This window comes from Elaeis guineensis, chromosome 3, assembly GCF_000442705.2.
Source record: "Elaeis guineensis isolate ETL-2024a chromosome 3, EG11, whole genome shotgun sequence".
In the NCBI taxonomy this organism is placed as follows: Eukaryota; Viridiplantae; Streptophyta; class Magnoliopsida; order Arecales; family Arecaceae; genus Elaeis; species Elaeis guineensis.
The window spans coordinates 113,966,739-113,990,182 of NC_025995.2; the positions used below are offsets into that span (position 1 = coordinate 113,966,739).

Consider the following 23,444-nt stretch of genomic DNA (forward strand, 5'->3'; position numbering starts at 1 on the left):
CAAACAGCATGCAGAGAAATAAAACATAAATATTCTTGTAAAGGCTCATTAATAAAATATTATTTTTCTACATGTCATCTTTAAAATAAAATGAGTCCCAAAGATTTACACATAAAATTACCGATGTTTTTTTTTTTATACAAATAAACTATGACACTATTTTAATATGAATATAATTTAAAAGATTAAAATATAAAATATTACGTAAGGTCCGAAAATAACCGCCGTCTTTACGTCAGATCCAATTTTTGATGTATCCAACAATAAAAGTAGCAGCCCTCCACGACGATGTTTAGTTTGAACTAGTGCCGGCAACCAGCTTGAAGGGACGAGTTCAAAATAAAAAAATAAATATTTTCCTATAGTCCGCTGATGGGAAAATATTATATTCAAGCCCCTTTTGCTGTCGTGGCATCGCTTTTTGGGATGAGGTGGCTTATCCGATAGACGATGGCCCTTGTAACAGTTCTGGCCCGCTTATCAAAAAAACAGTTCTGGCCGGAAGAAAGTCCCGGCTCTGCTCCTCAGCCAACGGTCCGAGAGAGGATAGCAAGAGGCGTGGAGCTCCCTCTTCGTCCCGAGATGCGAGCCCTAACCCTAACCCTAACCCTAGCCCCTTGTGAGGGCTCGTTCATGGTAAATTCCCGGCCTTTCTGCACAACGAACGGGATCAAAGCTCTGTTATTTCCTCCCTCTTCTCCCTTGTCCCAGAAAAAAAGAAAGAGATGTTCTTGGAACGTCCTCAGGTGATCATATCTCTCGTCCTCCTCCTTTTCTTGATCTATATTTTTTCAAAGGAACGTGGCTGTGAATTGGAGGTTATGATGTGAATCCGTCAATGGATTCTTGCCCTGGCATTGTTCTGATTCAAGAACTCTTTTGTTACCAGATTAAGAGGAAAAAACAGAAAATTCACCCGACGGGAAAGAATTCTTCTCGTAGCTACATCAAGAAATGTATTTATAATATGATGCAATTGATACCATCTGTATCATCGAGATTTTCTTGATAGACATTTACCAAAATTTGGAAACTTTATGTGGAAGGGCATCATCAGAACGTTAGAGCTTGTAGGCGTTCATGTCCAATGTGTTATTTTAATCTTCTGTATATCAAATGATTTTTTTTTTTGTTCTTTATAACTTCGTTTTGTTCCCGGAGTTCTTTTTTTTTTTTTTTTTTTCAAAATCTTTTCTCTTATTACCCTTTTGATCAGAAGGGAGAAAAGAAAGAAAAAGGGTACGGCCGGATGGTGGTAAATGGGAGGTGGAGGGTTCTTAATTTTGATAGAAACTGGCTATTGGTTCATACGCGACCTTGTTTTTGGCTTTCTAGGTTTGTGAACTGCCCTAAAATGTCTAAGAATGGGGAATGAGTACGATCACTGAAGTTCTTGAAGCGAGAAAGATGTGATATATGAAAGAAAATGGTCGAATCGAAGAGAAAAGTTTATTTGCAACTCCTAGTTTATGTTATCTATTTGCTTTAGTTTCCTTCTGGTTTGACGTTTCTCTAGTATGCTTATAAATAAGAATGAAAAAGCAATTTTTTGCATGATTACCTCTTAAATCAGTAAAATATTTTTGAGCTGGCTCATTACTACAAATTTTCATCTCACTGCTTATATAATAATACCTATTTCTGGTGAATATTTTTACTCATATTACGATAAGAAGCTGAAATATGCAAATATATAATTTATCCCTCTACAATTCATATTTCTTTGCTAAATTATCTTTTATATGCAGCAAGGAAATGTTCCATTTTAGCTTTATTTGCTTGGGACCGATCTTCTTATTTGTGAAATTGAGTTATATATCCAACACTCCTTCATGCTGATAGTTTAAGCAACCATATTAAAACAAATTTGCATATTATATATCATGCAGACATGTAAGGCAATGGATTCAATATGGATATATAGATGAGAAATCATGGAGGCATCAAGGGGAACAACTTTCATTGAATCTACATGACACAGTAATCTCTCTACTTCCTTGAGTAGTTTTCCTTTTTCAATATGATATTGGACATTTCAATCCTGCTGCTTATCTGCAGATTAACTGCAATGCATGTTTACTCTTTGGATTCCACATGGTTGTAGGATTTAGAGAAGCTAGATGTTAGTATTTATTCCAATTTGTCTATTTTCATTTCTGATTTTATTTAGCTACGGTGACTAAATCAGGATATTTTTTCCTGTATACTATTTAAAAATTAAAAAGAAAAGGTTGGATTACCTTAGTGATGTCACTACCTTAAAAGCAGCTTCATACAATATAGGAACTTCTACAAGTGAAAAATAATCATTGGCTCAATCAAATTGCCCTGCATTCCATTGTAATACCATTTCTGAAGGATGAAGATTTCATGGAGTAACCCAAGCGAGCCTAGGTGTTGGAGATCTAACATCATGTGACAATGCATTGGAGGGCTACAAGACGCAGGAATCTCTTAGATTCTATTTTAGCTGTCAATTTGATGCCACTTATGTCTTGTAATTTTTTGTTTTACTGGTTATTTTGAATCAAGGGCCGAGATTAGAAGTTCTCAATATTTATTTGATAGTTTAATTAGGCCAATTACTGTAGCAGAAGCGATTACTAAATGCTTTTGCTTACTGAACACGAGCAATTACTAAAGATAAGCACAATCCGTATGTAGACTTAAATAAGGAAAATATAGTGCAATTGTAGTAACATACTAAACATATATTTATTCTAATGTTGCTATAATAGTTTATCATAGTAACAATTGTTTATCATTCCCTCAAATCTATGCTCTGTCATACATCAAGAATTTACAAGAATGATAAAATAATAAACTAACCATGCCATGAATAGTGGATCTATCAATATAAGAGGAGAAAGGTGGAAAGTGGCGCACACGCCCCAAATAATGAGTAGAAATGGATGTGAAGTGGCCATGTTGCCAATGTGTGGGATGAGCCATGATGATGCTTGAAAGCAAATAGTAATGGATTGGTCATGCATGTGTGCATGTGAGTGCAAGTACAAGTGCAAGTGAAAGTGAGCTGCAAGTTTCACATTGCTAGTTGATAAGTTATTGTTGGATCTTATATGCATTGAATGAGGAACAATAAAGGCATAACTGCTAGCTTGCAAGGTGCTTTACTCAGACACATCCCCATATTATGGTGCATTGATGCTTAACAAAACAAATGGGATATGCCATCGGCAATTGCATATATTGAATGGAGAAGTTCATAATTCATATTGTTTCATCGCCATTTGATGATACAATTTTTGTGATGCTCCTCCTAAGCCCAAAATTCTTGTACATCACTCATTGTCATCAGTCCTTGCAATAGTGATTCTTTAAGAGGAACGATTTGTATCTTAGTGGAGGTGATCACTTGCATGCCGATCATTTGTACATTTCTACGGGAATTGTTTATGGTTCTACATGGCTCAAGTCCTAGTGATATGTTGTAAGCTCACAAGCTAATATTTTACTTGATGTGGCACCTACACTCTAGAATGCATCTTGTGCTCTTGGGCACATGGTTATTCTCAGGACCTTTTTAACTAATGTCTAAAATTGAACCACTAATATCATACTAAACAAACCATCGAGTCATGGACTATAAGCATCATTATGCTTTTTATTGATTTGCCATTTTCAAATGTATACTTTTCTAGAATGCTTAGACCAAATTCACTTATAAGAAGCCAACGGTGACTGGATTCTGATTGTGCCATCATGATTCGGGATTTATTTTGCAGGACACAGGAACTAGTTACTTTCCCATCCATTTTTTCCTTGAGGAAATCAATTTGCTTTCTCCCACACCCACAAATGAGTTAGTCTACTTAGATTTTTAGTGTTATCTGATATGATTACTTGTCACTTAAACTGCAAAGCTTAAGTTCCATATGCAGATTTGTCTTCACTTGTCATAGTTTGTACATTAATTCAATTCCCAACAGTTGATTTGATATGCAATTGAGCTACAGTATTCAAATGTAGGATATATCAGAGGTTCAATGAGATGTTTCATGATATTTGCAATTTACTCAAAAGTCATAATATTTTTCTAATTTGACTGTAGGAACTTCAATGCCCTGAAAACTATAGCAGCAAGACAACTTTGGAATTGATAGATACTAAGCATAAACACTGTTCAGTGGATAAATCCCTTGAAGATATCAGCAACCCAAACAGTACCTGCACATATGACTCTGCCGAGCACAATAAACTTCCATTCTGTGATATTTGCAAAGGAGTTAAATTTGCAATTCCCATTGGGTTGCTCAACTTTCTAGTCTGTCAGCAGGCACTTGCGGATACAGAACTGCCTGGAGTGCAGCCCATGACTTACATAGGGGATCTGGGTGATATTAGTACAGGTTTTGCTTCGGTTAGGAAAACTTCCTTTTAACTTTTAATTTGGGGCAGAAGTCTCATGCATGCATTATTTTCATTTTATAATTTAGTAACTCAAAAACATGCTTTGGAAAGTTTTATTCTGCCATTTCTAGATTCTTCTATTTGCTCGGTTATTTTTATTTTGTTTTTTAGCTTATTAATTAATATGTAGACCCCAGAAAAATTTATGCTGTGTGAACTGAAGTGAAAGTTCACTATGATTGGTTTATATTAACATTACAATCTCAGCCAATTTCTCATGAATCTATGTCCAGAAAATGGAGATCGATGACATTGTACTGGTTGTAGAAATCGTGAAGATAAGGCCTCGATTCTCACAAGCATTTGGTAGTTAATAGTCAGTAACTAGAATAGTGTGTTGGGACTGAAATAGTTCAACGTATGTCTAATATGGAATATAAAAATTACATAATCCCGGGGACATGGTTATAGCATGCAATTTTAATAGTACCTGTAATTTATGTGTTGTGATATTAATGACACATATGAGCAAGAGGAAGTAAAATTTTTATTTAATCAACTATTTATGAAGGGAATCTGAGTATAAGATTGGAATACTTTAATGTATTTATCTCCTATGGAACCCTAGTTTGAGAACCAGTCAGAATAAATAAAAAGGATCCTGATTCAAGAACTTTGATTAATTAATTTATTTTTTGAATCTATATGTTTTATGTCTCAATTATACCCATCCTACTCCAATTTTTAGTAGGTGATAAAATGAATGGTTGCTACAGAAGTTTGAATGGTTCCTCTAGGCTCTAGCTATTCTAGCATCATCTTAATGTTCCGATCTATTGAAGGAAATAAATATAGATTTTTTTCCTTTAATTTTATATGTTATTGCAAAAGAGGAGTATGCAGTTGATTTTCTCTTTCTTCCTTGTTATGTTTGATTGATGTTGTTTGACATGAAATGGGGGGCAAAGTACTAAAGATTTTAGTCTTTTGGATTTGCAAATAAGGACAGTCAATGAGAAAAAAAACTAAACTATTTTTCAATAGTTTAATACATATAATGCAAGCGCCAAAATTCATATAATGCAATATTCAGTATATTGGTTTAATACGTAATGCATACACCTATAAAAACCTAAACTATTTTACAACAAATTCATGCTGAATATCTTTGAAGTATCACATGCTGTGCTAGCACTAATGAACTTTGAAAATGTACATATTGTATCTTATCATGCTGGGTACTGAACCATATTAGCACGGAAAGATGTAAGTAGCTTTTGCAGTGGCCAATCTTTTGCAGGAATATGTATCTTGGAACACATCTTTTCTATGCAGCAGTATCTTGGATAGTGCATTAAAAGTTGATTTTTAGGGATTAATAGATGATTTTTAGTTACATCAAGATTTGTTCATCATATTTGATTCTGTGCTTTTGGAAGAAATCTACTTGTTTTGAACTTTTTTGATCATATGTGACTCCCCTATGGATCTTGCAATTTAGATTATTTGAAAACATTAATCTTTATGTTGATAAATATAACTCAAAAAACAAATAGGATGGTATGTTTACCATTCCAACTCCTAGACAAACTTTGGACAACAATGAAACTTTTTAATTTAATATGATTATCTGATTAGTATAACATTTTTTCAATGAAAAACACATTCTAATATAAATCATGAAACCGTCATGGACCATGTCTCATCAAATTATATGAAACATAATTGAATTTCTTTTCTTAAACAATCTGCCCTTGTTTTAGCAATTATCTCTGGAAAAGGAAACTTTGAATTATCGTTTATAGGTTTATCCAATAATCCCTAGGGATCCAGTATTGATGTGAATCAGCTGAAGTTTATTTTCTTTTTAGAATTTCTATTTCAGTTCATTTTGATGATGGATACATGAATTGTTTGACATATTTTAGCGATTTAAAGTCTCAGTTTATTGTGGAAAACAAATTCAAGATTCCTGTACTTGTCGTTGCTAAAATTGAAGGCATCCAGGAATTATAAGCAACTTGGATACATTTAGTTCCCAAAACCAAAAGTTGCCAAAATATGGTTTTGTCCTTGAAACAGTTCAGAGTTGGTGTACTATCATTGGCACTACGGTGTCCTCATAACTCATAAATGACACTTGCAGAAGTCATGCCGAGTCTCACCACTTCTGGCTCATCTGAGCAAGAAAATTTTTCAACTGCTAATAAGTGTAGGGCTGGGTTTTGTCATCACCAAGCTTTAAAATGTTTACACTGATGTCTGAAATTATTTCAAAATCTCCGTAGACCAACGTGTCCTAAACATCATGACATATACATAACGAGATATAGGGGCATGGATCATGCCATTGAGGCCCAAAACAATTGGATACCTACTTTTGTGACATTATGATATAGGGATACTCTAATTTATGCTTTAAGTTTTGATTCCATCAATTTCTATGAGATATCATGAAATCTGAAATGATTCCAAAATCTCTATGGACCAAAATGTGCAACTAAAACATTATGACACATTTACACAACCAAATATAGAGGCCCGCATCATGCCATTAAGGGCCAAAACCATTGGATACCTACTTTTGCGGCATTACAACTTAGGGATACTCCGACATGTGCTTTAAGTTCCGACTTCAATATTTAGGAGATATCACGAAACTTTTTTGTTTATTTCCTTCATGATTCAAATAAATGAGCTTGTACTCATATCTTTGTATCTCAAGTTTCCACATTTACTAGTGACGCATAAAAAAAAGTTTCTAAGTTATGGTGAGCAAATAAACTCATGCTTTGACTGTATTCATTGATGAATAAGACATGGACATTTGATATATGTTGAAACAGCCAAGTTCTTGGTTTCGAGCCCTTAATAAATTGAATGAGGCTTGTTCAAGGTGTTCATGGTTAACCATAATAAGCGATGCTGAAACGAATGTGCAATGAGCCACTACTGTATTTTTACCATCTTAAATCCATGGCACGTGCAAAACATGCAATAACATTAAAAATAAAAAAGATACAGGAAACTTATCACTTGAATTATATAGAGTAACTATTCTCTCTTTCTGCTATTTATTCTCTCGCACGTATTGGTGAAAGTTGGCCAGTTTACATAGGTCTGCTGATGCTTATGTGGTATTAATGTTGTTTTACTACTTCAGCTGCCATTTCATTTTCTTTTCTGCAACATTGTGTTATAAACCTTCAACAAGCAGAATGAAGTTGTATTTTCGTTTTACTTGAGTTACTTTCCTTTTGTTGTATTTTTTTATAATTATGTTCTCTGCCTTCTCTATCAACTATGATGTTGAATCTTGCAGGCCTTTTTGCTGATCTTTTTCTCTGAATTGGGAGATAAAACTTTTTTTATTGCTGTAAGGGCTCATCTGCTTATGATGTTTAAAAATATCTCCATAAAGTTGTAGGCAATGTTTATTCAAATTTCAACAGAATATCTATGATTGCTGTCAATACATGCTGCATTTTTCCACATGAACACTCACATGCTTGATTGTATGCACAATTTTCTGCGCCCTTCCTTCCCTCCCTGCCTCTATCTTCGCCCCCTCAAACCCCCCCACCCCCCCCCTCCTCAACCCCCCCCGCCCCTCCTCCCCACCCCCACCCCCCTCCTCCAAACATAACCAGCGGGATGTCCCATGCCCCCTTCTTTCCCTCCCTATCTCCTCTCTTCTGCCATATCAGAGATTCGAAGCCTCCACCATGCAGTTGCTGGAGGCTCCATCGGTACCCAATGCTGATGCCACCACCATCAATCGACGATCCTGATGCCAACGCTTTTGATCGACGCCGATGACGACACCCTCAATTGATGCCAATGCTCTATTCGCCTCTCCTTCTCTCTTTCTCCCTCCCTCTCCTTCTTTCTCCCCTTTGTCTTCTCTCCCCACCCTCACTTCTCCTCCTGCTAGGGCTATGGTTAGGTTTTCATTTGGTTGCTATGGTTACCAACTCCAAGGTACAAAGCCTTTATGATTACATTTGGTTGCTATGGTTTTGGTGCAAGACTAGGAGTTCAAGCCACTATTGCAGATGTTATTATATCATGTCTAATTGAAATATGAAAATGAACATTCTGAATACTACAATTAATGAATTAAGTAGAATTTCTATAATGTAACATGTCTCAACTTTTGGAATAAATTTGTCGTTTTATATTTAAATAGATTGGCAATCCTTGCTATTGAACCCCCAAAAATTTTTGTTTAGTTCAAAATATTGGTCCATGAATATGTTGTGGAGTTTATGGATTTTTTGTAAAATAATTCGCTTCATCTTGGTTGAAAAGAATGATGCCCGGTTCAATTGAATTAGCTTATGTTTGCATTAGTATCATGCCAAACTATATAGCTGTGCATATTTCTGTGCGAATCCATATGGTGATGATAACTTCTGTTGTGGGGTAGTGCATACTGATATAGAGGTCCAAGAAACTTGTTAATCTCAATACATAGATATCTAACTCATAACTACCTCACCATAACCAGGTAGGAACTATGGTTTTGACTCACTGTCTGATGGGCCTCTCATCCATTATCTCTGCTTCTCATTGGTGAGCTTTTTGCATTAATCCCTTAGTAACTAAATCTAAATTGAATATATCTGGTTGGATTGTTTATTCCACTTTAAGATCCAAATATTATTTTCATCATCTGCATCTTAACAACCCCTTTTTGGTTCACTTTCCATAGTTGTTTTACCACCTTTCATGATTTTTTTTTTTCCTTGTTTGTCCTGTAACTCCTTCCTCCTACTTGTCTTGTTATATATTTCAGAGCCTTTTCAGGTTATCTTTTGGCCTCATTGACTCTTTCATTTGTCAATCAGTTTGTACTCGTAAAATATTTCATAGCCTTATCAGGTTAGCTTTTGGCCTCATTGAAATGCTTTCATTTGCCAGTCAGTGATATACGTTAACAAATTCAGGTAGTGTTGGTTTCCAGTTCTCAACTCTTTAATAAACAAGTAAAATTTGGCTCACCTTCTTGCCTATTTTGACTAGTTAGTTTTCAACTCGGACTCTTCTCAAAACAAGTACATACCAAACCTTGAATTTTCTCTCTTCTAAAATGAATGCAGTTCCTTATATCAAATTTAACTTTTCCTTTTCAATCTAGATGCTGTTTAGGTCCCTAGGAATGTTAAAGAATGTTCCTTAGTTTTGGTTGCTAGAACTTAAACACATTAACCAATTAGATACATATCTGTACCTGCCAACTAGACCTAGGTTTCATAGTAGACCATTCGCTGGCTAAAATTTCTGGGACCAGGAATTTGACACTAGTTGAGGGGTTTGATAAATTTTTTTTTGTTAAGAGATAGATGTGGAATATTCTCAAACTTTGATGCATCATATCTTCATGTATAAAGATGACCTGATATAGATAAGGCTTGTTGTAGAGGTTTTTATATGAGTATCTATCATGCCTTACAACATATTGTGATAATCCACCTTTTGATTGGCTAATGCAGGTCACAAATATACATGCATATCAGTAGTAAATGGTAGTCAGACAGTAACATCTCCCAAATTGATAGATACCTGCTATTTGAGGTCAAGAGAAGTTCATTATCCCAAATGAAGGGGCACATGGACACAAAAGATAAAGATCACCATTAATACCCCATATGGAGTTTGGTTTTTCTTTAGCTCCCTCCCTCTCGTTCCCTTGCAAACAGCAGTACTTCAATCCAAGGGTTGGGTTTAAATCTTGTGGGATAAGAGTGTCCTGGTTTCTCTATGGAATGGGATGTGCCGTTGTCCTGTCTTGTTCTGGCAACAGTTCCGGTTATGCATCCTGATGAATATCCTTCATCTCTTTTCCGTTCTTCCTTCCTTCCTTTCTTTTTCTTCTCCCTTTCTTTTTTTCATTTTTCTTCTTCTTCTTCTTCTTTTCTTTCATCTTTTCCTTTTCTTCATCTTTCCTTCCTTTCTTTCTTTGCTCTTTCTTTTTCTCCCCCTGCATGGATGGGTTTCGGAGTCCCGATGTCGTGCCGGTCCTGTTTTCTCACAGAAACAGAATTGATTTTGATTTCCTTTTAGGCCTCAGCTGACCCAACAGACTAGCTCTAATGGACAAGTTCCTTCCGCCAAAGTATTCTAAAAACTAATGAGACTATAATTTATTAAGTTTGTGGACATACCAGACCTGATTTTGAGACAGGTTGATTCTTGTGGAAATACTAGTCCATTTTTAATCAAGCATTTGAAACCATTTATTGATAGATTATGGATTATGTCTTATATCCTGGTTATTATCTTCTAAGAATAATTTTATAAAGATATGCTGGGTGATAATTGTGATGCCAGGATGAGCAAATTTCATCATTCTTGAGGTTTTTATGATTTTTTATGAAACAGATATTCCTGCATTACCAGATATTGTTGGTTACGTTGTTTTTAACAAACCACTAAATCCAAAAGTTTAAACTTTTGAGAAGTGGTCAACCATCCCCTGCGGCCCCCCCCCCGGCCCCACCACCAAAAAAAACCCACCCACCAAAAAAAAAAGAAAAAGAAAAAAGATGTGTGACATGGACAACATATGCGAAAACATAAGCGAGTGAAGAATGACTAAAGATAATCAGGAAAGAGTCAAGAGAGTAAGACAAATGGGTGAACTGAAAAAAAAGAAAAAATTCTAAAGGGGATTTGAACACACGGCCTTTAGTTCTGACACCCTGTTAACTAATGGCTAGACCGAAAAGCTTAAGGTTTTAGGGAATGGGTCAATACTGTGTATCAGGCCTTAACAATTGTAACTTTAAATTATCAATCCTTTCGTCAGTCTGGCATGCAGGAGTTTTCATAGGTGGTGAAGCTAACTGACGATGTCTATCACCAATATCTCATGTTTCCTTTCTGATCTCATTTCATTTAGATGAACACGTTGATAGCCATATCAGAACAAGCTTTTGGTGTCAAACATTGATGTTACCCACTGGACATTTTAGACTCGAACTGCTCAATATAGAACTAAATCTATCATGTTTGATGAATTTGAATCATAAGTAATGATGAAGACAAAATAATTGTGCATTAACATTGAATTATAGATCACTAACTAGGTGGTATAGAATTATGATGCTTCTGTATTATTTTCCTTATTAAATGTGTTACTCTATTTAACAAGACTGTATGACATGACATTTTCTATGTAAAAAATATCTCCATGCTGTACATTACATGAATCAATGATACTTACCACTGGTTTTCTTCTTCACCTTTCTACGACTAGTTTAACTATGTATCCTAAGGAATTCTTAAATAAGCTGAAACACTGGTCGATGTTACTTTTCTTTGAATAGGCACTATTAGCAGCTAGAAGTTCTGGAGCGGTTGTTTTCACTGGCACGTTTGGAGCACTTGCGTAAGTACATGAATGCATGTCCATCTTAATCTCTTCACTAAAAGCTTTTGTTTCGTTTGTCAACCACATCTTGCATTTTATGTGCCTTCGTTGTTTAAAACTGCCCAAACATCCTAAGAAAGAGAACTGCATTTCCAGTTTTCTTACTCTTAACAAACACTCTTATGCAAAAAACATGTCTGATATTGCTGGCAGCATGTGTACAGCTATGTACATAAATCATTATCATGTATTGTATTGCGTTAGTGGTGCAAGAGCATGTCCCTGTCCAAGATTCATCAATAAGAGATGTATTTAACTTAAGAGTATAATTACCAGGATATTATAACTCACCATTTTTTTTTTTGAAATTATCATAGAGATGATTGTTTGATTTACTTGAGCGTTAAATTAGGAATCAGTCATTAGATAAGCTTGAGGAAATCTTGGGATTTGAATGCAACCAATGTGACAATTGCAACTAGTGATAGTAGGTAAAGTTCCAAACAGATTGACTTATCTATTAAACTCAAAGATCTTTTTTGTTTTTTGAGAATAAAGGAGGACCAAAGGCCATCTGATGTTAAACTAAAGAGCAAGCTGCTACAAAGTGATCTCTAATGGTTTGAATGTATAACATACACACTAACCAACTAACTGCGTCCAACTTATGCTTCTTCCCTTCGTATCAGATCTGGTTGCATAATAGTGGTGGTGGTGCCAGAGGAAGCCTGCTCCTATGCTGTCTTTGATTTTTTTTGCATGTTCAGCTGATTGCTGTTAAGATCTAAGATTATGGTATAAAGATATGAAAGTTCTCTGTATGGCAATCCATTTCTGTTAAACTTCGCTGAGAACACATTCATTCGTGATCACTATGAAAATATCTTATTCCACCAGATGAAGCTATTTTCTCCCCTGTGAGCTGTTATCATTTTAGAAGATGCAGATATTTGAATCATGACAGTTGTTTGAATTAAACAGGGCAATGTCTGTTGTGTCTGTTGTTCTTGGCCGCACATTTCACTATGTTGATGGTATCCTTCCATTTAGGTAATTGCACTTCTTGAGCATTTTGTTCGACTTATGAGAAGTTACATTTGTGGTAATTAGCCTGGTCCTGTTGTTCAGATTTCTTTCACATGCAGATCTTGTTCTGTGGATGCAGGTTTGGTGAGACAGATTTCCCCATTGATGATTTTGCAGCATTCTGTCTCTTGGTAACCATCTTCAGCTCAAGCTTAATTAAACCAAATGAAAATGAAAATGAACCTAGGACAAAGAATATTGTTGTTTGGTTGACGGCATCATTTGATCACTATCACTTCTCTATCTGCCTTGTGCACGTTTATACTTATAGAATGTGCATGATTTATGCATCATCATGCTGAAAATATCACCTCATAGCCAATTTTAAGTAATTTCAGGTTTATTTTGGTGTTACTACATTGCTTGAAGCTGCTTCAGATGATGAACAAAAAATTAAGGAAGAACAAGAAGAGGTAATTTTCTTTACTTGTGCTCCAAAAATTTATTCTGTAATGGTTGAAGATCCACTTGACTGTTTCAAGGTGCCACATAGTTCTTTGGGCATTGGTACCAAGTTAACAGGTTGAAACATTATGTTTTGTTTCAGTTGCAATTATTACATTCATAATATCTGTCACTTCTAATTTATATGAGTCCAGTCACCATCTTATTTTAATTGCAGTAGATATCCACTGCCCATGTAGAAAACCGTGTGTGGGCCTTCCGAGAGTTAGCTTGGGGATAATGTCTGTCAATAATGTTTATCTGCTGTTTCTGTAACTATGCTGTACTTTTGGCCTCCATATTCATTCCTAAGTAGTCCAAGATGTAAAATTTGTGTATGCAGAGATCTTTCCCCATTTGTTTTTTTTTTTTTTTTAATTCCTCTAGTTGTTTCATCTGATTTTTGTTGGATTTTGCTATTGTGAGTGCTATTTTGCTTTTCTATGTAAGAGGAAAATCTATAATTTGAAATGCTTCCTTTTTTTAAAGGTGTTGGGAACTGGTGTTGCCTTTGAAGTGTATCCTGCTAGAACTGCTTAATTATTGCAATTTTACATTTTTCTTCTAAAACAATTCTAATTAGTTTCATACATTTTTATTTTATTTATTTAACTCTCTCTCTCTCTCTTTCTCTTATATATATATATATATATATATATAATTTTGGGGAGGGATTCTTATTTGATCCTTCTATGGCCACGACTTCTTCTAGTTTGTGACTTAGATCATTTATTAGTGTGAATTTTCCCCTTCTAATTCACAAAAGTATCCACAACTTGTTGAATATTTAGATCTTCAACTCAAGTAATGCATGCACATTCTACCATTTGCCTGCATATTCCTTGATTTGACATGAGATCTATTTACAACACAAATTACTTCCTAATGCTATCTTATCATGAGAATTTAGCTCACTAAACCTAGTTTCAAGGTTCATCACGAGATCACCTTAGTAAATGGTTGCCACCATATAAACTTAGCTTAAGCAGCATTACTTTTGGGGCTATTTTAATGATTCAAATTGAGAGCTCCTCCTTGTAATGCTGCATATAACATGATGTTTTGGACATGTTCATCTTTTTGACACTAAGTTGCATGGGTTCTATAAAAGCATTAGCTCCTGTATGGCTGCGTCAGCAAAGCCCTATAGTATATGTATCCTCTGGTATCGGCTTTCAGTTAGCTTCTGCAATAGGAACTATCTCTTCAAGAACTTTATTGGTTGAGCAGGTCCGAGAGTATCAGCATTTATTTGTTATTTGATGAGCTTGTAGGATAAGCAGATCATACTGGACTTTTACATTCTACTATTCGAGTCTGGAAATAAGACGACAGTTATCACGATTGGTTTTGACACATGTGTAGAAGTTACTGCTTTAGTGGGCTGGGCCACTGGCAGCCTTGTAAAGAGGTAGCTTTATTTCTTTGGCTTTGTTTTTCCCCTGTTTTCTCAAAGCCCAATCCTAATCCCCGCATCAATTCTTATCAGCTATTAATTTTGTTATGTCAGGCCTAGTTCTGGAGCCCGTGCTTGGAACTTCCTGGGCGGGGCTTCGTGTTGATAATTCCATCTTGACCCATTGACAGCTTCAGGCCTGAGTTCCAGCAATGGAAAAGGTCTGTGTTTCATTTTCTTAAGCAGTATAGCGATGATTTTAGGAACCTCCATTATCTTTGAGCCATTGTAAGGATAGTTGCTTCTTTGGGACTTTGCATTGACACCTTGTTGAGCTTGTTTCTTGTTGTACTTCAGTTTTCCATCATGACCTCTGCATCTCAGGTTCATGAGTGTCATTTGCTCTATTGGTTGCTAACGAGTCATTAATGAAAAACCCTTAAGCCATGTAAAGTAAAATGTCAATTTACATCATCTTAGAGAGAGAGGGAGAGAGAGAGAGAGAGAATAAAACTTACCAAGTTGTTTGAGGATCTACTCTCAATGGCCCCTCACTGCTGAGTGTTTAATCTGACTTGGCATTTCAAAGCACAGCGGTTCCCACTTCCCACATTCGAGCCCCAAATTGCCATCTTCCACAAAAGCAATTTATATGAATCATATAAAGGGAAGCCCAGTGCATGAGGCTCCCACCACTGTGGGATCTAGGGAGGGTCAGATATAAGCAACCTTAACCCTGCATGTGAAGAGGATATTTTCGTTTTTGAAATCCATGCACCCAAGTCACAATGGAGTGACCTTACCATTGTGCCAAGCCTCACCCTCAATGTATATAAATCATATGATGAAGCTGAATATAGGTTCAAGCCTGCTAATCCTGGAAATTATTTCTTTTTTTGGTTCCATTTTTGTTCATTCTGATCATTTCTTCATGCTTTTGTGGATCATCACTATTGTTATGGATTAAAATAATTGCCATCCTTTTGTAGTGAGCATTGTTGTTGAAACATGTATTTCTCCAATCCTATGTAAAGACTTCAAATATTGAATCAGGCAGAGATAGCAATTTCAGAGTTATCAGGAAATGGTGCAGGAATAATAGCTGCTGCCAATACAGCGATCAGCACTTTTCTTCTGGTTTTTGTTGCTGAATGGGGTGATAAATCCTTTTTCTCCACGATAGGTAGCCTCCTGTTTTACTTTTGCTAGGTTGCTTGAGTGACTACGAACTATTAATATCCTTCTGGATTTCAGTCAACACCTTTTCTTTTACAGCGCTTGCTGCAGCTTCTTCACCTCTTGGTGTCATTGGTGGAGCACTAGCTGGTCATGCTCTTGCAACTCTGGTAAAAGCTGACACATGATATAACCATATTTGCTTTCTGTCAAGTGTCGAGTTTCAGTTCAAAGTTGTTATTCACCATCTGCTATGGAATTCCCTGCATCAGTCATTCTCTTGCATTTGGCTGTTCATAATGACAAGCTACCAAGTCCTGGATTGGCTTTCTGAGTATTCCTTTGATTAATGCTTGTAGACCATGAAATCATGGTCTGAACTTTCTTCCCTTTTCTTTTTTTACATGGTATCCATCTTGGTTATTTGGGTGTCTCCTATCATATGGACACAAGCCTGAGACTTTCTCCTTATTTAGGTTCATTACTGTTAATTGCATACCGCAGTGCCATTTTAACCCATGTTTTCTGTTATTAATTAATACAAGAGGTAATTACTCTGACATACTTCTTGTATAGCCATGTTTCCATGCATTCTCTAATCTCTAGAAGAACTGTGCATTATTTTACTGGAAGTCTCTGCACCTTTAAGACATGTAGTTTAATTTCAGGTTTTCCTTTAAGGGCTTGGGAGGCCAAATCTGATGTCACCTCTGCTAAATTGCAGCTTGCAGTTGTGGGGGGCTCTTTAATGGGGACGTTTCTCTCCGAGAAGGTTTGTTCAGAATTTTACATTTTGCGAAATGGATTGTCTTTTAATGTTTATATCCTCCAAACTTCTATCATCATTTGCTCTTCAATATGGTGAATAGTAAAGAATACTGATCCGCGGTGCAGCAGTTCTTTTTTTGATTGGTTGAGTTACTGATTGAACACTAGTATTATAACCAATACAAACTTATGACATAGAAAGGAAAGAGATTTTGTTCTGTATAAATGTCAAAAATCACCAAAGTAAAATGTGCATGAAAACTGAATCAAGTTTTAAAATAATATTAGCAGGAATTGTGCTGACCAAATTAATCGAAGTTGTAATTCTAATGCAAAAGAACAATGTACATGCAGCATTTAGTTGGTACCAGCAACCACAGCATGAATCCATGTCCCTCTATAATACTTGAGCTAATTTCCACTTCCTACAAAGTGAAGCATGGTTCTGTATCTTTATATGACGTTTTAGAAACCTTAAATGGTCTTAAGGAGTATCTTTTCTGTGAATTTTCTCTGCATGTAGTTTTTTTTTTTAAGTAAAAATAAAAAAATGTCTTGGTGTTTAAAATTTACCGTTTTTCTCATTGATAGGTTATTGCATACATTGGAGGAACACTCTTCCTAGTGTTTGCTATGGTAACACTAGTTGAGATAGTGAGTTAGTTGGATTTTCAACTTCTGTTGGCAAAGAACAGGTAAATTCAAAAATTAAGTATATTCGTGTAGAGCAAAGCATGTATCGCTCAGAACTGTTCCAAAAAAAAGGACTTATCTAATGTGACACTTTCCTACCGCGCTATTAGGACTAATGCCATGAAGGCTACCAGCAATAAGACGGATAGACGAATGTCACTTCAGTGAACTGATCTTCCTGTTCATAGTCGAGCTGTGGAATCTCATTTGTTCCCATTGTTGAATATCTTGGACATTTATCTCAAACGATGACTCGTTTTTGTATCATACGTTCCCATCATTGAATGTTTTGGTCATGTAGCGCACACATTTTATTTTCCGAATGTCATAATGCTTGTATGCAGAGTTCGTCACTGCATAAAGAAATATCTTTTTTTGTACTTGATAGAAAAAAGAAAGTAATATCTTAGTTCTTCAAACAATTTGGATTTTATGCAAATTATGATCGTTTCCGGTGACTCCTCATAATGTTCTTTTCAACGTGAACAATGCTTCTGGCAAGGTCGTTCCTTTTCACCACCATATCCATTATACTTTTATTGTGCACTTATATACACACATACTTGCATGCATACACATATGTTTACGCACACGTGCATATATATATATATATATATGGAGAGAGAGATATATATATATGTTTACACACGCGCGCATATATATATATATATATATATATATATGGAGAGAGAGAGAGAGAGAGAGAGAGGAGGAGGAGGGGCCCGGGGGGGGGGGGGAGGGGGAGATGCTTGTGACGGCATTTAGTTCCCAATATTTCCTAGCCAGAAATAATGAAGGATCTCTCAAAATAAAAATCAGAACCGCTGATAATGATTGAAGATATATAAAATAATTAAAAAAAATTTTAAAAAAAAGGGATTTTGTTGCCTACTCATCATGCCAGCGAAATTTGACTTCGAGCAAGGGGACTGGCCAAAACGTCCGTAAGGAGATTACCAGCAGACCAATGTGGACAGTGACTGTGGACTTGAACTAGAAAATAGTACTGGATTAACTCCGAGAACGATTAGTCATACTTCCAAAACACCTAACCGCCGTCACAGCACCCCATTTTGTAGCCTGGGATGAGTGAACCTCTCCATTCCAACTTCCAAATTTCTGGCAAAGCCAGCCTCGAGTTCAATCATGGTACATCATATTTGTTTGTGGGGAGGTGGACTGTGAAATGAAAATGAATATCTCTTATTGCGGTCATTTGATTGGAGAGAGTACTATTTTTGCTCTGATTCTGGGAGAGAATAAGAATGTCTCAATCTCTCTAAATTCAATTTCTACTCATTTTTAGTATTCAAATTTTATTTCAATTTCAATTTCAGTCATGAACTAAATGCATATGTGAATATGGTCATTTCAACTCCCCCTTAACCCATTCAGATACTGTTTGAGAATGAAGCTGTTGCGGCCAATCCCCTCGTCGCCTGATCGTCGAAAACGAGCGCTTGTAAAAAAGGAAGTCCACACTGACCGGAGGCGGCTCCGGCGGGGACCCTCCGATGGTCAAGTCGGAGAGGTGACTGGGCAACAGTGAAATGAAGACAGAGAGCTCAATCGAGAAAGAGAGAGGGAGAGGGAGCAAGCCTGTTGTTTCGAAGGGTCCCTGCACTGTTGCCTTCCCCGATATATATATAGTGGAGCGTGGTATGGCGTCGTCATTAATGGCGCGGACAATTGAGGAATTGTCAACTCACTGTAGACTGTCAGAGTCGCCGTGAAAGTGTCACATCGCCGTGGGGCTGTCAAATCACTAGGGTTGACGATGCCCTAAGTGGGATAACGCCCTTAGGTGGCAGTGCCGCATGTTGCTGTCAGGGCTGACAGTCTCTGACCGTTGTACGGCGATCGGAGGAGTCGACCGATCCTAGGCCGGTAGCCAGCTGTATGGCGTCGGGTGGAGATCCAGGCCCCTCCGACGGTCAGTCGGGCATGTTGCTAGAGTCGGCCATCGGACTCCCTGGTGCAGTCGGTCAGGAGGGTAAAAATGATCAACTCGACCGACATACCCTCAGTCGGTAATGGCATCGGTCGGTCAGTCGGTCGGTCCGTCGGTCGGTCGGTCCGTCGGTCGGTCCGTCGGTCGGTCGGTCCATCGGTCGGTCGGTCGGTCTTCTCCAACAGTTGGACCGACGGACCGACCCACGGCTGGGTCCCGACCCTTCCTGCGCTTTTCCTTCGGACTCTTGAACTCGGTCGAGCGCCGGTCGGAGGCTCCTTCGTCCGCGCGCATATACTTGTACGCGCGCTCCAGCAATTCGGCATATGTACGGGGGAGGGTCTTGTCCAGGGAGTAGGTGAATCGGGACGCCCTCAGCCTCCGTTTCATGGTTGAGATGGCCATGTCTTCGTTGAGGTCCCGGACCTCGAGCGTGGCCATATTGAATCACGCCACGAAGTGTCGGAGCGTCTCATTTTCTCTCTGTTTGAGGGAGAAAAGGCTGTCCGACGTTCGCGGTGGCTTCCGTCGGTCGGTCGGTCCGTCGGTTGGTCGGTCGGTCCGTCGGTCGGTCGGTCAGTCCGTCGGTCCAACTGTTGGGGAAGACCGACCGACCGACGGACCGACCGACCAACCGACCGACCGACCGACCGATGCCATTACCGACTGAGGGTATGTCGGTCGAGTTGACCTTTTTTACCCTCCTGACCGACTGCACCAGGGAGTCCGATGGCCGACTCTAGCAACATGCCCGACTGACCGTCGGAGGGGCCTGGATCTCCACCCGACGCCATACAGCTGGCTACCGGCCTAGGGTCGGTCGACTCCTCCGATCGCCGTACAACGATCAGAGACTGTCAGCCCTGACAGCAACATGCGGCACTGCCACCTAAGGACGTTATCCCACCTAGGGCATCGTCAACCCTAGTGATTTGACAGCCCCACGGCGATGTGACACTTTCACGGCGACTCTGACAGTCTACAGTGAGTTGACAATTCCTCAATTGTCCGCGCTATTAATGACGGCGCCATACCACGCTCCACTATATATATATCGGGGAAGGCAACAGTGCAGGGGCCCTTCGAAACAACAGGCTTGCTTCCTCTCCCTCTCTCTCTCTCCCTCTTTCTCGATTGAGCTCTCTGTCTTCATTTCACTGTTGCCCAGTCACCTCTCTGACTTGACCGTCGGAGGGTCCCCGCCGGAGCCGCCTCCGGTCAGTGTGGACTTCCTTTTTTGCAGGCACTCGTTTCCGGCGATCAGGCGACGAAGGGATTGGCCGCAACAGAAGCGCACACTAAATATTTAAGCTAGGTTTGACACGACACAATTTGGAACAATTTGGGCTTGTACGTTCCAGGCTGATTTAGGCTCTAGGGCATAAATCATGCTCTAGTTTTTCAAAGTTGGGTCTTTTGATATCCTAACAATAGTGGATGAATGAACCCTTGCACTTCTTTATATTTGTTTTCCTAATATGTAAAGAATACTCTAAACTGCTTATAATACATCGGATTGTATAAACTACCATTAGTTTCTTATATAATTCATTATTTTATAAGTATAGCTAGTCGAAGATCCATGCGTTGCATGGAGTCGGATGCACGAAAATAATTTTTCAAATATTATTCTATTTTTTAGATGTTGATGTGTTCTTATTATTATTCAAACTATTATTAATAATAAATTAATATTTTAAAAATAATATTTTTATTATTATTTTAAAAAAATAATATTTTTAAAATAATATTTTATTATTAATGTTTGAAATTAATTTTTTAAAAATAATATATTATTATACAAATAGTATTTTTAAATTAATAATAAAAATATTATTTTTTAAAATAATATTTTTAAAAAAATAATATTTTTATTATTATTTTAAAATTAATATTTTTTTACTTCAAATTATTATTAATAATAAATAATAATATTTTTTTCATTTTTTTCTCCCTCTTCCCAAATATTTTTTTTTCTTCCTCCCGCCACCCCCACCCCCACGGCGTGAGACTCAGGTCATGGCCATCCACACCACTCCCGCCGCAGCCTCGTCCCACCACCATTCACATCGGATGCATGAAAATAACTTTTCTGATGTTGCTGTATTTTTATTATTATTCAAATTATTATTAATAATAAATTAATTTTTTTAAATAATATATTATTATTATTATTAATTTTTTTAAAATAATAATTTAAAAAATAATATTTTTATTATTATTTTAAAATTAATATTTTTTTCTTCTTCAAATTATTATTAATAATAAAATAATAATATTTTTTATTTTTTTCTCTCCCTCTTCAATTTTTTTTAAAAATTAATATCTTAAAAAAATAATATTTTAAATTATTATTAGTAATAAAATAATAATATTTTTTTCCTTCTCCAAATATTTTTTTTCTTTTTCCCCTTCCGTTTCCTTCCTCCCATCGTCTCCCCCACAACCCCCCACCCTTGCCACGTCCCCCAGCTTCAACGCCAGCAACCCTCTCCCCTCCCCTCAACGATCTCGCTCCGTTGCCATTCCCTCCCATTTCCTTCCTTGGCCCCGGTGAATCCAAGCCTCCATGGCTCTGCACAAGCATTGACAACCGTCCCTCTCCTCCCCTGGCTCTGACGCCACCAACCCGACCCCACCCTATCACTGTTCGCATTGCACCCACCATCCATACTGCATCCGACTCCGTGCGACCACCAAATCTTCTCTCCTCCCCCAGCTCCGACACCATCAACCCCCCTCTCCTCCCCTCCGTAGTCCTATCCCATTGCCGTCCCCTCCTGATCCCTCCTCCGGTCTTGGCGAACCTGAGCCCCTGCAGCTCCGCACGAGCACCAGCAACCGCCCCTCTCCTCTCTAAGCTCCGATGCCACCAACCCTCCTCTCCTCCCTTCCCCTCCCCTCCCCCAGCTCCGACACCACCAACTCCCCTCGCCTCCCCGACTCTGGCTGCGGGCAGTCGTTGACTTGGAGCGGTCGAATAGGAAAGCTTGGATGGTGGTTGGGGCTTGCCGATGCTCACGCGGAGTTGTAGGGACTCAAATCACGATGTTTCGTAAGGGGCTTTCTTAAATCAGTGGAGATTTTTAATATTTTTCTGTCCAGATGGTACAATCAAATTTATTTAAGGAGCTGAGTTGACAACACCCCAACGTTCCTCTACAGAATATATATATATATATATATATATATATATATATATATATATATATATATATATATATGATATTATATTGGCTGCTCGCCATCACTATACTGGCGATTGTGGTGGATGACTGCCTCATCCTCTAGTGGAACCGTGCATAGGAGAAGATAAAGAGAAGGAAGAGGAAGGGATTGAAGGGAATAGTTTCTCAAAAAAAGGATCATTGGACATTTACCAAAAATAAAAAATAAAAAAATTAAGAGAAATTCTTTGTGCAATGTGAGTGGTGTAAAAAATTCATCATGGAGTACATCACGATTAATCCATATAGTTACCATTTTTCAACGCACATTTAATATCTGTAGATCGATTTTTTTATTTAAAAATTTTATATAATAAAAATATCTTTATTCTTTGAAAAAAATTATGACATCCTGTGGCGTGTTATATTCCAAAATGTCATAATATGGTCCAGTATATCATAATATGGAAGGGATATTTTTATTCAACCACTTTTCAATGCGTATTTAATACCTGCAAATCGACTTTCTCATTTGAAAATTTGAATAACAAAAATATTCTTATTCTTTAAAAAAATATTATGATATTCTGTGTATATTATAATATCCAGTGTTATATTATAACATTCTATGGATAAAAATTATGACTTTTTGGACATAGGATGTCATAATATGGACATAGGATGTTATAATTTTATTAAAGAAAAAAATATTTTCATCATATAAAATTTTTAAATAAAAAAATAATTTATAAATATTAAATATATATTAAAAAATAATAATTATATATATCAATTAGATAAAATAGTGTGATTCATGTCGGATTTTTTGCACTGCCCGTGGTGTGCAGAGAATTTGCCAAAGGACCAGTGGACGAAGGGCCGGGCATGACCCGCCACAAATCATCCATGATGTTTGGGGTTAGAAATATTATTACTGTCTTGTTGTTAAGTATAAATCGGTGTTGCCTTGTTGGTAAACATCAGTTCCCAAGGAGAATCTGTATGCACTGTTACAAT

The 23,444-nt window shown here is 37.3% G+C and overlaps 1 protein-coding gene across 9 annotated transcripts; it reads left to right on the forward strand.

The window, feature by feature from the left end:
• The first annotated feature begins 435 nt into the window (after window positions 1-435).
• LOC105040764 (GDT1-like protein 1, chloroplastic) lies at window positions 436-17,770 on the forward strand. Of its 9 annotated transcripts, none has more exons than XM_010917445.3 (13): window positions 436-746; window positions 1,890-1,980; window positions 4,073-4,381; window positions 7,694-7,747; window positions 11,703-11,764; window positions 12,728-12,796; window positions 12,912-12,963; window positions 13,171-13,245; window positions 15,726-15,855; window positions 15,948-16,018; window positions 16,573-16,620; window positions 17,208-17,311; window positions 17,420-17,770. In XM_010917445.3, exons 1-12 carry the CDS (start codon window positions 451-453, stop codon window positions 17,277-17,279), a joined length of 1,329 nt encoding a protein of 442 aa, XP_010915747.2. In that variant the 5' UTR covers window positions 436-450; the 3' UTR covers window positions 17,280-17,311; window positions 17,420-17,770. The 9 variants fall into 9 exon arrangements, 4 of the variants coding, with proteins under 4 accessions (XP_010915747.2, XP_073110593.1, XP_010915748.2 ...); XM_073254492.1 differs by lacking the exon at window positions 7,694-7,747 and adding an exon at window positions 8,882-8,946 and having other exon boundaries at window positions 4,073-4,370; XR_003800222.2 differs by lacking the exon at window positions 17,420-17,770 and having other exon boundaries at window positions 16,517-16,620; window positions 17,208-17,229.
• Window positions 17,771-23,444: the final 5,674 nt, after the last annotated feature.

Coding starts and splice junctions, on each gene's coding strand:
- LOC105040764 (XM_010917445.3), top strand. CDS start 451: ATGGCCCTTGTAACAGTTCTGGCCCGCTTATCAAAAAAACAGTTCTGG. Junction 747..1,889: donor TGTTCTTGGAACGTCCTCAG/GTGATCATATCT, acceptor TATATCATGCAG/ACATGTAAGGCAATGGATTC. Junction 1,981..4,072: donor CATTGAATCTACATGACACA/GTAATCTCTCTA, acceptor ATTTGACTGTAG/GAACTTCAATGCCCTGAAAA.